Source organism: Notolepis coatsorum (assembly GCF_963971535.1).
Source record: "Notolepis coatsorum genome assembly, chromosome: 19".
NCBI classification, from domain to species: domain Eukaryota; kingdom Metazoa; phylum Chordata; class Actinopteri; order Aulopiformes; family Paralepididae; genus Notolepis; species Notolepis coatsorum.
The window spans coordinates 65287337-65303398 of record NC_140183.1 but is presented as its reverse complement, the minus strand read 5'-3'; the positions used below and the strand labels follow the sequence as shown (position 1 = coordinate 65303398).

The 16062-nt window shown below is 45.9% G+C and overlaps 1 protein-coding gene across 1 annotated transcript in view; it reads left to right on the top strand.

The window, feature by feature from the left end:
* tex10 (testis expressed 10) overlaps nt 1–16062 on the top strand; it is a 109300-nt gene that overhangs the window by 67635 nt on the left and 25603 nt on the right. The window contains exons 11-12 of the mRNA XM_084336987.1: nt 7546–7723; nt 13771–13993. Of these exons, the coding sequence (XP_084193113.1) occupies nt 7546–7723; nt 13771–13993 (401 nt within the window). The remainder of the gene's footprint in view (nt 1–7545; nt 7724–13770; nt 13994–16062) is intronic.

The following is a 16062-nucleotide window of genomic DNA, read 5'->3' as shown; positions in this document are numbered from 1 at the left end:
TAAAAGTATTCTGTACTTCTGTATGACAACTATTAAAGAAACTTGAACTTGAAACTTGCATGAAAGGGGGGGGTCGTTTTTCAATGCTTTGATCGTCCCCAACGGAATACGTTATGGAGTAGCGTTACACACATACGCTCGGATCGCAATGAAAACATTGGATCAACGCAACATTGATACCATATAGCCCTTACCTTGACTAGGATGTACCCCGAAAAGAATATTCCAATTATCTGATCGTCATTCCAAGTATTGATGTCCATAGTTTCGCCAAAATAATCCAATACAGAATCCACCACGGGAGTAATTGTTTCTTCTCAATCCGAGCATTAGAACCGCTACACTTGTCCGACAAAGAAGTCCGCCCGGACCTATATAATCGACGCACAGCCAAATACTCAACGTTTCAAAGGGTGCTCGATACCGCCGCCTGGTAGGATGCAGCCAGTACTGCACCTTCGGATTCCCAGTATGCATTTTTCAGGCAACACACAGCTCCCTGAGATTGAATAGGGTATTAAAATAAAATAAAAGGAAAAACGACCCAGAAACGAGAATCTTCGTTTATGGCACTGAATGGTTGGGGCCCAGAAACGAGAATTCTCGTGAAAGGCACTGAATGTGTTAAGAGATTTGCACTACATTCATACCTCATTTGCAATTGCACCTTACCTCAAAGTTTTGTACCTCATTTTCTGCAGTGTACCTCACTATTTACAAATTTTTACCCACTGTACTTAGACTGTACCTAGGTTGTATATATGTATATTGTATATTCCTTTTTACTTACTTTTTTACTTACTGTATGAAGCACACTCTTCAGGGGCTCATACAGAACCAAGCATTTCACCGTAAAGTATGTGTATTTTATTGTTATAATTAATAAACAAATTTGAACTTGAAAAAATTAAGATAAAAAAATAACTAATTGCATTCAGGTGGGTAGTCGACTACCGGCACATTTCGGCGAATCAAAGTCGACTATCCAAATCCTTAGTCGGGGACAGCCCTAGTACACACACACACACACACACACACTGATCACATGGGAGTTGGAAATAACATTAAAGGTGCTCTAAGCGATATTCTTTTGTTAAAATATGTGTTAAATAGCTCTACATTCCTACAGCCATCACTGATACAGAGTGTTTGGTCAGTAACATGGGTCTCTCAGTCCCTCCACTCTGAGGTAAACACAAAATAAGATGAGTATCTAACTATCCAGAGCTAGTCTGAGGAACAGCACGGGTTGTGCTGATAAAGGACTCTTACCGATCAACATCATCATTGGTGAGCAAGAAATGGGGCTAAGGGTTCAAAAATAACTATTCCTTTAATTACACTGTGGTTCCTCTAGGGGGCAGTAGAGGTCCATGCATCATACTAAGGAGGAACCTCGTAAAATGCCATTTAGGCCGAAGGAGGGAGGAATGAATTACTGGATGAATTAAGTTTGCAAAGGTGAGAACAAGAGTTCTTGCTATCAAGTTTCAAGTTTCTTTAATAGTTGTCATACAGAAGTACAGAATACTTTTATACAAAATGCTTCTTACTGTTACGCTCCAGAGACTGTGCAAGACCAGATAAGTATGAAATAAAATAACATGGTATAGTATGTAAATTAGAAGTAAAAAAAAAAGAAATTAGGTCAGTGTTCAGTATAGACATATGTACAATGTTCGATGCAGAATAGACGTAACTGAGTTACCATATAATATACAATACTATGCAGTGTACTAATATACAATACTATATAGTGCAAGGTAGAAATGGGATGAGGTGCAATTTAGGTACAATTTACAGTAGGTGTACGAGTTGTAGTGCAAATCCTTTATCAATAAATATAAAGTGTGTTTGTGTGATCTAAAGTGTGGAGAGTGGGTGCTGCAGTGTGTTATTTGTTTAAGTGAGTGTGTGTGCTGTGTGCATTTGATGGTTGTTGCATAGTGTTTATTGTTCGTTTAGCAGCCTGATGGCCTGGGGATAGAAGCTTCTTCTGAGTCTTTCTGTGCTCGCCTTAAGACTCCGGTATCGCTTGCCTGACCGCAGCAGTTCAAAGAGGCAGTTGTTCGGGTGGCTCGAGTCCTTAATAATTCTCTTAGCCTTCCCCCTGCACCGCTTGTTGTAAATGTTCTGGAGGGTGGGAAGCCCCCCTCCAATTGTGCGTTCGGCTGAACGTGTCACTCTTTGTAGTCTGCTACGGTCTTGTGCAGTGCTATTCCCAAACCAGGAGGTGATGTTGCCAGTCAGGATGCTCTCTATTGTACATGAGTAGAAGTTCCTAAGGATCTTCTGACTGACTTGGAACTTCCTTAGGCGCCTGAGGAAGTAGAGGCGTTGTCGTGCCTTCTTCACAACACTGTCGATGTGTGTGGTCCATGTCAAGTCCTCGGATATGTGGGCTCCGAGGTACTTGAAACTGTTCACTCTCTCAACCGGTGCCCCGTCAATGCTGAGGGGGCTGTAGTCCTTGACCCCCGACCTCCTGAAGTCCACAATCATCTCTTTTGTTTTGCTGACGTTCAGGGAGAGGCAGTTCTCCTGACACCACTGACAGATTTTCTACCTCTTCCAGGTAGGCCCTCTCGTCGTTGGCAGAGATCAGGCCCACCACTACTGTGTCATCAGCAAATTTGATGATTGTGTTGTTGTTCTGCTGTGCCACGCAGTCATGTGTGTACAGGGAGTAGAGGAGGGGGCTCAGAACACAGCCCTGGGGGGCCCCTATGTTGAGCGTGATGGATGAGGAGGTGCAGTTGCCTGCTCTTACCACCTGGGGTCTGCCCGTCAGGAAGTCCAAGACCCACTGGCAGAGGTCATAGTTCAAGCCCAGGTCCCTGAGCTTGGCTATGAGTTTGGAGGGGACTATGGTATTGAATGCTGAGCTGTAGTCGATGAACAGCATTCTCACATAGTTCCCCTGCCTCTTGTCCAGGTGTGATGCTGCTGTGTGCAGCACATGGGCTATGGCGTCCTCCGTGGACCTGTTGGGGCGATATGCAAATTGCAGGGGGTCCAGGTTGATGGGGAGGGAGGAACAGATGTAGCCCTTCACTAGCTTCTCAAAGCACTTCATGGCTATGGAGGTGAGGGCTACAGGGCGGTAGTCGTTGAGGCAAGCGGGCGTAGATTTTTTGGGTACAGGGATGATGGTGGACTTCTTCAGACAGGTGGGGATGACAGCCTGTTCCAAGGACAGGTTGAAGATGTCAGTGAATACCGGGGCCAGTTGGTCGGCACAGACTTTTAGGACGCGGCCGGGGATGCTGTCCGGTCCTGCTGCCTTCCTGATATTCACTTTTTTAAAGATCCGTCTCACCTCATGCTCCGTTACCCTGAACACTGAGTCTCCATCAGCAGACCCCCCCTCCCCCATTGCCGTGGTTTGTAGGCTGGTGTTGTTATTCACAGCCTCAAACCTCGCATAGAAGGAGTTGAGATCATTTGCTAAGGATTAGGGCTGACCTTCGAAGCTTTTTTTGGCAATCGAAGCTTCGGGGCCGAGCTTCGATTTTAATTCGAAGCTTCAAAAAAAAATTTTTTTTATTTTTTTTTATTTTTTATCTTATGTTGTGGGACTTGTACAGCACTTTCATAAACTTTGTTTTTAAATGTGCTCTATAAATAAAGTGGGTTGGATTAATTAATTAAGTAGCCCCTTTCGTGACTGAGCCAACAAGGTTTCACTCGGCTGTGTGATTTAATTCAAGGTGGATCGCTGTTGTCGTTTGAACAATTTCAGATTTCATGGGAACTACCAATCCCCCAAATCAAGAATGTTTAAGATGAATTTGAATGAAGATTTTGATTATTTGAAATATGGCCTGTGTAGACTAAACTATGCACAGAATTATGTCAGTCTACAAGGTCCGGATTCTACATGGTCCGGCAATGTAGACCTTGTAGACTCCACTACAGACCAATTATGAGTGAATGTTCATGCATTTTTAAGAAGGGCAACTTCCACAAAAAAACAAAGAACTCACCAAAACATCTCAGTAGCACCTTATCTAAATTTTATTTCCTATTTTGTTTATTCATCCCAGTATCTTTCTTTCTTATGTGTGGAATTCTACAAGGCATGTAGGTGTATATGTATTTGAGGATGATATCCTTCAAACAGGCAATAGTGATGATATAATTTGGGCAGTGCTGAGCTGGGTTACTTTCCTCCAGTGTATTTGTCCCCCGGCCCCACCCAATGGCCCCATGCGCGCACACACACACACACATACACACACACACATTTACATTTAGTCATTTAGCTGACGCTTTTATCCAAAGCGACTTACAAGTTCTGTACGACAAGACAGCAAGAAGGGTACAACTCTATCAGCTGAGTAACAATGTTTATCAAAGTGTTGCGTGTTACAGTGTAGGTTAGTTTATTAGGAAAAGTGCATGACAGTAAGGTTAGTCACGGTTAGATTTTTTTTTTTTTTTTTTTTAATCATTTCCGATAATGGTTGAAGAAGTGAGTCTTTAGTCGACGGCCAAAGATTGGATGGGATTCGGCTGTCCTAACTGGGATGGGTAGTTCTCTCACACACACACACACACACACACACACACAAATCGAAAAAAAAAATTTTAATTGAAAATTTATCTTTTTTTTTCTTTTTTTTTTTAACTTCGATTTTTTTTCTTTATGTTCGAAGCTTGTGCCATCGAACGAAGCTTCGAAGTATTTAAGACAGCCCTACTAAGGATATGTCACTGTTCAGCTTGAGGGAGGTGCCTTTGTAATCTGTCATTGTTCTGAGGCCCTGCCACATGCCTCTAGAGTCAGCCTGTTCAAACTGAAGTTCAACTTTATCCCTGTAACGCCGTTTTGCCTCTATTACTGCTCTCCTGACGTTGTATCTTGCCGTCTTGTGTTCTTCCATGTTGCCTGTCACCAGGCCGGAGTTGTAGGCTGATGTGCGCACTTTCAGAGCCTCACAGACGGATTTATTTATTTAAATTCTGCTCTCAGCCACGGCCGAATCCGATCTCAGGGAAATTTGGGGAATCTCGCTACCAGCCCTAATATGTCTTAAATCGGCAGAAATTTGCCTGAGAGCAAATTTCTTGTCGAAAATCCGTTCGGGAATGAGACCCATTGAGCGCTTCCTGCTCAGAGAGTGGCCTGCTGCGTCATGCGTAATGAACGGATCTTTGATCCAGCTGTCCAAATTGTCCGTGCTCTCTCTCCAAAATTGTTCAATGAGCCCTTCTAGTGGCTACAGATGATGGGCTTCAAATTCTGTTCCTACAAAAAGCCATCAAGCAGGAAATACCCCAAAATCACAGCTGATTATCCTGGAGTGCCACTAACGGGAGTCTTAATCCAGCTCATTATCAGAACATTTCTCTGCCAATGGGTTGTTTTTGTCTGCAAGGAAATTCCGTGCTTCTTCTCGAGTTAAAAAAGGCGAGATCACCTCACTTCAGTGTGCTATAGCAGCTGGTTATGCACAGAGCCCATTTCATTGTGGCCAACCGTCACCGCTTCTGACAACAAACCTATCTATTGGGAGTCCAGTTTACACACAGGGGACCAGACCCCCCTCCCGCGATTATAAATGCTGTGTGTCTGTCGGCCTCCATTGATGAAGGCAAATACACACAGCTGCCAGGTGGAAAACTCTATCTGATTTTATTTTGTTTGTTGCCAATGCGCCTGTCGCCTACCCGCGACCCCACTTTGGGTCGCGACCCGTAGTTTGACAACCGCTGATCTAGAGAGCTACGGTGAGCAGCTCCGGTGTTATAGGCAGTATCATCAGGGCACAAGTATATTGTGTTTTTTTTTATAAATCAATCAATGGAGAGGTTCATCTGATTCATTTTAGACGTGACGTGTGTTTGTCTGTGTGTGTGTGTGTGCGTGTGTGTAGCACCACCGCACACCACCCCTCTGACTTACACAAGCCCCCCGGCCCAGACGAGGCAGCGTGTCAGGAGGGAGTGGTGGTGATCCCCTCTCGGTCCAGGGGTTGGAGGATGGTCAAATAGCTGGGCTGGTGTGACAGAGGGGGGAGGGGGGAGGGGTTAGGGAGGGGAGCTCGGGGGGTATTCAGAGGGGGTCGGCACTCTGCGAGAAGCCGCCACAGAGCCAGCGATTCACCCTCACAAGACTCCTTTTGTCCTGAGACGCTTCTGACATCAGCATGTGCGTCAGCGGCCGCCTGGAACGGCACGCAGCCACGCACACACAGACCATTATCTGATCACTCACTGGATCTGCCCGTCTGTCTGTCTTTTCTCTCTTTTTTCCACATGGTCTTGTTTATCCCAGTATCTCTCTCACTTTCTCTCACTCTCACTCTCTCAATTAATGGAGTTCAGTTGTAGCTCACCTTTACATCCCCAGGGGGGCAGTGTGTTAATAATCTGTGGGCTGGTATGCGTGTGTGTATATATATATATATATATATATATATATATATATTAGTGTTGTCAGGCGATTAAAAAAATTAATCTAATTAATTACAGGATTTGTAATTAATTAATCTAATTAATCGCATTTTAATCGCATTACCATTTTATGCCTCATATTCTATATTCTATAATCATATTTCAAATTGCATGTGTCCGGATGGCAGAATTCAGTACTGTATCTACAAAACCTTCCGTTTAATCATCTTCCATCTATTAATTTGCTTAGATTTTTCAGGTCTGGTCAATTTGAGCATGGTGTTATTCACAGTCAAAGATAAAAAAAAATGTATTGATATTCTCATTTGGTTCATTACAATTTACTCAAAATAAAATGTTCATTCAATCAATCACAGCGCAGATTGATTGATTGAATGAAAATGTTATTAACAGATTGCAGAATGGGTACAATACAGTACGGCTCAATACACACAATTGTTAAGGGAATGCAGACCAGAGTAAGACTTTCGTCTTGTTTACATCAGGGTCCCCCATTTTCAATTCATAATGAATTGTAAGTAAGGGTGCAACTTGCACCGTGCAATCCATTCTTTGTGGATCTAGCCCACAGTATTTCTGACACTGGGAAATTGGGAATATACATTCCCTGAGATTCATAGATGTCCCTAGAATCAGATACCAAGAACATGCAAATGGACCATATTAAAAAAAAATCTGTAAATGTGTATTCTACATGCTTATGGAATGAATGAGATACAAAAAAAATATTATTATAAAAAAAAAAAAATTGTAATTAATTTTGAGTTAATTTTCATAACGCGATTATTTGCTGTGTAATTAATTAATCTAATTAACGCGATAAACTGACAGCCCTATATATATGGGTGACAGTGGCTCAGGAGGTAGAGCAGTCTGTCGTCTTGTAATCGTAAGGTTCCCGCTCCTCCCGGAGTCCCCGGGCAGCGTGTCGAAGTGTCCTTGAGCAAGACACTTAACCCCCTAATTACTCCCGATGAGCAGGTTTGGCACCTTGCATGGTCGCGCCTCCGCTGTCTGTGTGTGAGTGAGCGGGTAAAATGTGCAGAAGGCGCTTTGGATAAAAGCACTATATAAATGCATCATTGTATTTATTTATTTATTATTATTTTCTTTCTCTCTCTCCAGACCCACAGGAGGGCGTGGTGGTGCTGCTGCCTGCGGAGTCTCAGCAGCCGCTGGTGCAGCTGCTCTACTTCCTGCCCAACATGTCCCAGTCCCTCCTGGCCAACCTGAGCCGCTGCTGCACTGCTGGGCGCATCTCTGCCGGCCTGGCCGCCTCCCTGATCCACATTGTCCAGCTCAGGTGAGCTCCAAGACCCCTCCCCCCTCCCCTCTCCCGCCTGGCCGCCTCCCTGATCCACATCGTGCAGCTCAGGTGAGCTCCTAGACTCCTCCCCCTCCCCTCTCCCGCCTGGCCGCCTCCCTGATCCACATCGTGCAGCTCAGGTGAGCTCCTAGACTCCTCCCCTCTCCCGCCTGGCCGCCTCCCTGATCCGCATCGTCCAGCTCAGGTGAGCTCCTAGACTCCTCCCCCCTCCCCTCTCCCGCCTGGCCGCCTCCCTGATCCGCATCGTCCAGCTCAGGTGAGCTCCTAGACTCCTCCCCCCTCCCCTCTCCCGCCTGGCCGCCTCCCTGATCCGCATCGTCCAGCTCAGGTGAGCTCCTAGACTCCTCCCCCCTCCCCTCTCCCGCCTGGCCGCCTCCCTGATCCACATCGTGCAGCTCAGGTGAGCTCCTAGACTCCTCCCCCCTCCCCTCTCCCGCCTGGCCGCCTCCCTGATCCGCATCGTCCAGCTCAGGTGAGCTCCAAGACCCCTCCCCTCTCCCGCCTGGCTGCCTCCCTGATCCACATCGTGCAGCTCAGGTGAGCTCCTAGACTCCTCCCCCCTCCCCTCTCCCGCCTGGCCGCCTCCCTGATCCGCATCGTCCAGCTCAGGTGAGCTCCTAGACTCCTCCCCTCTCCCGCCTGGCCGCTTCATTACTTAAGGCAACCATCTTGTGCCTAGCACGCCCCCGTGGCGACGCGGCAGCGGCAGAGCGGCAGAGGCGCGCAGGTTGCTGCACGCAATCCCCCCTGTTTTAACATCGATGGTTAGCTCAACTCGTTCGCCAGCTTGCTGTGGAGCCTGTGGTCCAGTTGGTGACGAGTTCGAATCACTTCAATTTTTTTTCTTTTTTTTACCGTTTAATTAATTTATCGCCTCACTATATAAACGTCTTTCTTTCGCCGGTTAAGTTTAGGCATTCTTTCGGAGTTGGTTAAGGTTAGGGTTAAGTTTAGGCATTCTTTCGGAGTTGGTTAAGGTTAGAGTTTGTCGCAGAGCATAGAATAGAATGCAGCCTATTTCCGCTCTGCCGCTCTCTCGCTCTGCCGCGGTCACATGGGCGTCGTGGCCAATCAGAGAAACGCTGAACGCAAGTTGGTTGCCTGAAGTGTTGACGCCGCCTGGCCGCTTCCCTGATCCGCATTGTGCAGCTCAGGCTAGCTCCAAGACCCCCCCCCCCCCCCCCCCCCCCTCCCCTCTCCTCCCTCCCTCGCGGACTTCCAACAGTTATGTGAACTTAACGCAGCAGAAGTGTGTGTCTGGAGACGAACCCTCAGTTGCTCCTGATTAGACTGGAGACAGTGGGCGGTAATGGAATGCCCCTAGTAATGGAATCAAATGATTTAACTTATCAGGACTGCACGGAATCATGGTAATAGATCAGTGGTAGATAGACACACACACACACACACACACACACACACACACACACACACTCACTGAGGAGTGATGGGCGCAAAAATACCTAAGACCCATACAGCCACTGGATGGCAGTGTTGTACCTTCAAAGTAGAATCCCGGCTCCATTCATTTTTCTGGCTCTTCACTTGGCCTGCGTGTGTCTAAGTGTGCTTGTGTGGACGCACTGGATGATCCGGTACTCAGCCGATCGGTCACACCAAAAGCTCAGTTTAGTCATGTTCTATCGCACGCTTCGCATAATTCAGCAATGGTGTGTGTGTGTGAAGTCTGTAGTAGTTCTCACACATGCTGTGGTGTTAAAGCCTAACTAAATATCCTAGTTTGGAGAAACGGGGCTCACAGCTCCTAAAATGATTTCATTAATGACGTCTCCATCCCGGTCAGGTTCTCCGTCAGATCTTTGCACAGACATTAGATACGTCAGATCTTTGCACGCACGTTAGATACGTCAGATCTTTGCACGCACGTTAGATACGTCAGATCTTTGCACGCACGTTAGATATGTCAGATCTTTGCACACACATTAGATACGTCAGATCTTTGCACGCACGTTAGATACGTCAGATCTTTGCACACACATTAGATACGTCAGATCTTTGCACGCACATTAGATACGTCAGATCTTTGCACACACATTAGATACGTCAGATCTTTGCACGAGCGTGTGTGTGTGTGTGTCTGTGACCCTATGCTTGTGTCACTGGGGCAGTGTTATACAAACCTTGAGAGGAGGAGGGGGGGGGGTGATTGGATGGGAAGGGATGCGTGTGTGTGTGCAGTATGTTGACAAGACAAAGGGCTCTTTGGATAGTCTGAATGCGGCGCCATCATCAGGGAGCATCAGGAACACTGTTGTCTCCACATGCCCGCCAGGCTGCTTTACAAGACACAACACTCATTCAAGCTCATTTCCTGCTGATACAGAACTATCCTCACTTAAGGGCAAAGGGAAACATTATTGTACCAGTTTGAGGAGTCTATTTGTGGCGTGTCTGATATTGTGGTGGAGCACCAGAAATAAATCTTTGCTATGGACAACAGCAGTATAGTTGAGTACATAGATACACATATATATTAGGGATCCCCCGATCACGTTTTTTGCCACAGATACCGATCACCAATCGGCTATGAACGGCATGACCAGTGTGTGGAAATCCAACCTCCCCGTCAAATCAAGCTTGGCTTCTTTTATGCAACAGTGGAGTCTGTTCTTCTGTATGGCAGTGAATACTGGACCCTGAAGCCCACCCTGCAGAAGTCCCTGGATGGGTGCTACACCAGAATGATGCGTGTGGTGCTTAACATCAACAGGGATGAGCATGTCGCCAATGCAAACTTGTATGGGGAGAGGGCGCTAAGGGTGAGCGAGAAAGTGGCAGTCAGGAGAATGAGGCTGGCAGGTCACTGCCAGAGACACCATGAGCTGCCAGCCAGCAAACTTGTGCTGTGGGAGCCAACACGCGGGCATCGATCACGAGGACGTCCCACATTAACGTACGTGGACGTACTCAGGAGAGATGCGGGAGCAGAAAGTACCGGCGAGCTAGCCAGATGCATGGAGGATCGGGATGACTGGAACCACAGATGGAGGGCCTGTCTGAGGACGACCTAGATAGATATGAGCCATATCTGCCGATACACTGCCGATACCGGTCATTTTTGGTTTTGTTATAGCAGCTGGCAGTATTATACTGTAGGTCGTCTAACACAGGCATTCTCAAAGTCCGGACTCCGGTCCGCATGTATGCTTTTACCAACGCATTCGTGTTTCCGGGTTCCCGTTTTGCGCTCTGATTGGCCGCTGACCTACGCTAGCACGCCCCCCTCGCTACGCCCGCAGCAGCGGACGCTAAATCGAACAGCTGTTTCCACGCGTACGCCCCCCTCGCTATGAGTGACGCACGAACAGCTGTTTCCGCGTGCTAAAGTCGAAATCGAACAGCTGTTTCCGCAGGACAATAACAGAAATAATAACAATAATGACAGTCCAGTAATTAAATCAGAATGAAAGTAGACTAAATGACATAAAAATAATAAATACAAAAACAATACATGGGCTCGCGCTCGCTCTTCCCCCCCCAACCCCATGTCAGAGACGAAGCCTCTCGACGTCTCCTTGTCATAAAATAATTTGTGAAACCTGTGGTGCTCAAGTGGAACATCTAATGGGACTCTGTGAGCCTTCAAAGCTGCTCTTATTTGTAAATAGAAGAAAAAAGTGGAACTGGTGAGGTCAAATTTGTTGGATATATCTCGAAGACTGCGGAGACCATAGTCATCGAAGATATCCCCCAATGTGTGTATGCCTTTCAAATGTTAAATGATAAATGATTAAATGATACACACTGAAATCTACGCTCTCTCATCCTGCTTTCCGCAACTCCTATACTTCCTGAGTAACTTGCCCAACACTGCTTAATGGTTGTTTAAATATTTTACATGGGGGGGGCGTATAATCCACAGGGCACATTTACACACACTGACATAATATGAGAGTCCACATTCCAGTTGTACTTTTGTTTTGATGTGAAAAGGGATGCTGCACTTAGCACTGACTGAGAAAGTAAACATTACAGTTCTACTTTATAAAATGCTAATTGTAAATATGTTTAAGTCCACTCCACATTACAGTTCTACTTTTGTTTTGATGTGAAAATTGATGCTGCATAAGGCGATTGCTGAGAGCGTCGTTTCTTGACTCTCAGCTGAGAGCGTTGTCAAGCTACAATATTATAAAATACAATCTTATAAAATCCTGTCAGGAAGCGTGCCTCAAAGCATGAATGAACCGGCATTTACCGGTCATTTACCTGCATTTCTAAGCACTTTAAACGCGAACTTTAGCGCACATATAAAGTCACGCTTATTATGATGAATTGAAAATGGGGGACCCTGATGTAAACAAGACGAAAGTCTTTCTCTGGTCTGCATCCCCTTAACAATTGTATGTATTGAGCTGTACTGTACGCGTACTGTACTGTACGCGTGTAGCACGCGGAAACAGCTGTTTGTGCGTCACTCATAGCGAGTCACGCTTATTATGATGAATTGAAAATGGGGGACCCTGATGTAAACAAGACGAAAGTCTTTCTCTGGTCTGCATCCCCTTAACAATTGTATGTATTGAGCTGTACTGTACGCATACTGTACTGTACGCATGTAGCATGCGGAAACAGCTGTTAGTGCGTCACTCATAGCGAGGGGGGCGTACATGTGGAAACAGCTGTTCGATTTAGCGTCCGCTGCTGCGGGCATAGCGAGGGGGGCGTGCTAGCGTAGGTCAGCGGCCAATCGGAGCGCAAAACGGAATCTGGAAACACGAATGCGTTGGTAAAAGCATACACTCCTCCGGTCCAGATCCGGACCGAACCACAACTGTCTCTGGACTCTGGCAAATTATACTTTTCATATGTATGATCTGCGAGTCATTGCCACAATGCAACAAGTAAAAATTCTCTGCTATCTCTAATGCAAGCAGCATCTTTGCATGTCCGACTCCACACTCTGTGTATCTGTCTACTCTGCTTTGGTCCAATCACATTTCCCCACCCACAGTCTGCGAATCAGAGCCAGAGTAGGGCGGGTCTTCACGGAATGCTTGGTGTCTCTTCAGCGAGCTGGGAGAGTGTACCGGGGCTCGCTCAATGTGAGAGAGTTGTCTGTCTCGTCCAGCCCTATGAATTTCATGACTTTTCTTGTGATCGCCTTAGCCTTCTGACTATCACGGTTATATGGATGGGTGGGTGCTCTCTAAAGTGGTTTGCGTTAGCGCCCGTTTTGGTTTTTAATCTGCCTTTTTCTTTTTACTCCGCAGTAAGCTTAACAAACTCTCCATGCTCCTCTGGGTGATGGGACTTCAAGTGTCTTATTAAATTGGTTGTGTTGAAACTTTTTACATTGCTTTCCCCACAAGGTATTTTATCCTGGCATACATTGCAGATGGCATTTGTTGCATCTGTCTCAGACACTTTGTAATAGTTCCACACCGCCGACATGTTTTAGGATGGTTAACATGCGACAATGACACCAACTCCGCTGAGAATTGGCTCATTCAGTTTTCGCAATCGGCGACTAGAAAGCATTATCGGAATTCCCCAATCTCATATTCATACTGAATATCGGCCGATGCCGATCGATCGGGCATCCCTAATATATATATATGTGTGTGTAGTGACATGGTTGTACCATATGGGCAACAGTGGCTCAGGAGGTTGAGCGGTCGTCTGGTAATCGGAAGGTTCCCAGTTTGATTCCGGCTCCTCTCTGCAGCATGTTGAAGTGTCCTTGAGCAAGACACTTAACCCCTAACTGCTCCCGATGAGCAGGTTGGCACCTTGAAATCTAACTGGGAAGCTTCCGATTACCAGACGACCACAAAGTAAAAATGTACATTGAATCAGAAGTGGGTCAAAAGGTCAACGTCTTTAGATTTTAGTTTCTCCTGTCGGAAGTTTTCAAGTTTTGTATTATTGATGCTCCTCGGCCATCAATATGGATATATTGCTCTGCCATACTTTGCACCGTTGTCATAAAGACAGTTTCTTGTACCTTCATTGTATCCAGCATGTAAAGTGTCTGATCCAGCTGATTGTGTTCTTCCCAGGTCATCTGTGAGTGGCTGGTCAGTAGGGAACCAGGAAGCAGCCCTGCAGGACGTGGACTACATCAGCTTCCTGTTCTCCACGCTCACAGGCTTCTCGTCCAATGAGCTCGCCGCCCTGCAGGAGGCCGGGGATGACGGCACCCTCCCCCCTTCCCCTCTCTCCCCCCTCAGCCTCTACCCCACCCCGATGGAGCAGTTCACCCATCACTGGGACGTGGTCGAGGTGGGTTCACAGAGAAGCCCAAACTGAAACCTGGTCTTACTCCTCACTAAAACCTGTACTTAATACTGACCACTAACACTTCTAGTTCATCCTCATTTAACCAGGCAGGCTGACTGAGAAAAGCTTTATTTAACCAGACAAGCTGACTGAGAACAGCTTTATTTAACCAGGCAAGCTGACTGAGAACAGCTTTATCTAACGGGCAAGCTGACTGAGAACAGCTTTATCTAACGGGCAAGCTGACTGAGAACAGCTTTATCTAACGGGCAAGCTGACTGAGAACAGCTTTATTTAACCAGGCAGGCTGACTGAGAAGAGCTTTATTTAACCAGGCAAGCTGACTGAGAACAGCTTTATCTAACCAGGCAAGCTGACTGAGAACAGCTTTATCTAACGGGCAGACTGACTGAGAAGAGCTTTATTTAACCAGACAGGCTGACTGAGAACAGCTTTATCTAACGGGCAGGCTGACTGAGAAGAGCTTTATTTAACCAGACAGGCTGACTGAGAACAGCTTTATTTAACCAGGCACGCTGACTGAGAACAGCTTTATTTAACCAGGCACGCTGACTGAGAACAGCTTTATTTAACCAGGCAAGATGACTGAGAAGAGCTTTATTTAACCAGGCAAGCTGACTGAGAAGAGCTTTATTTAACCAGGCAAGCTGACTGAGAAGAGCTTTATTTAACCAGGCACGCTGACTGAGAAGAGCTTTATTTAACCAGGCAAGCTGACTGAGAACAGCTTTATTTAACCAGGCAAGCTGACTGAGAAGAGCTTTATTTAACCAGGCAAGCTGACTGAGAAGAGCTTTATTTAACCAGGCAAGATAACTGAGAAGAGCTTTATTTAACCAGGCAAGCTGACTGAGAAGAGCTTTATTTAACCAGGCAAGATGACTGAGAAGAGCTTTATTTAACCAGACAAGCTGACTGAGAAGAGCTTTATCTAACGGGCAAGATGACGGAGAAAAGCACATTCGTATTTACAGCGACACCAGCCTCAGGGGGAGGAGTCATTGGGGAAAGGAGGGTTACATGCTAGGGTTAGGTACCGTTCACATTTGAACTGGTACCGGTACCTGGGAATCGATACCGGTACCCGCCAGTACCTTTTTTTTGTACTTTCATTATAACAAAAAAATGATTTCTGTTGTACAACTAAACTAAAGTCTAAACATCTCAATTTCAACATTATCACACCACACAAACTAAAACCCATCCCTACCCCCCTCTCCCAAACTGTTCCTACAATGTATACATTTATTATGTATTATAATTTTTTAAGTTTAAATATCAACATTATTTGACCATCCTCAGTAAATATCAAACTCCTCTGACCTCATCTGGTCTTTCCAAAGACCAGAGATGGGACGTGCGCGCACACAAACACAAAGGGATAATGGCTTATAGCAGACTTAATGATTTTATAATATTCCAGATAATGAAATGAAATGTTCATCAACTATCCAGTTAGTATTTACAGTGTAACGTTTGGCTACTTTAAATCATTGAATGTAGGCTCAGCCCCCAGCCCCCCCCCCCCCCCCCCCCCCCCCTATTTTCTAACTGGGCCGGTCTTAGGTACCGAAAAGTGGCACCGATTGATCTAACGTGAATCGATACTCTGTAGTACCAACGTAATTCGGTCAGTACCCTTAAAAGTACAGAGTTTGCTACACAACACTAAAACATGCATGCATTCACTCAAGCTTGGGAGTTACCCAGTATAACCGTAGTGCTGTACTTAAGCATTACATCACGCGCAGGAGTGGTTTGTGAAAAATAAACCATGCCTAGGGGTGGTCGTTAGACCCCCCTAGGCATGGTTTATTTTTCACAAATCACGACTGCAAGTGGTGTAATGCTTTTATACAACTGCCACATTCATCCAACCTTATTGCTATACAATAAACACACATTAATCGAAGATTTATTGAAAAAACCATCCGCCACAAAAAGTAGTTCCCACAACAACAAAAAAGAGAAGTTGCCTAAAGTGCCTGTTCCATGTGGAAGCAGCTCGGAAGTGCATCCAACTGTTCTCAGTAAGACATCCAGCAACATCC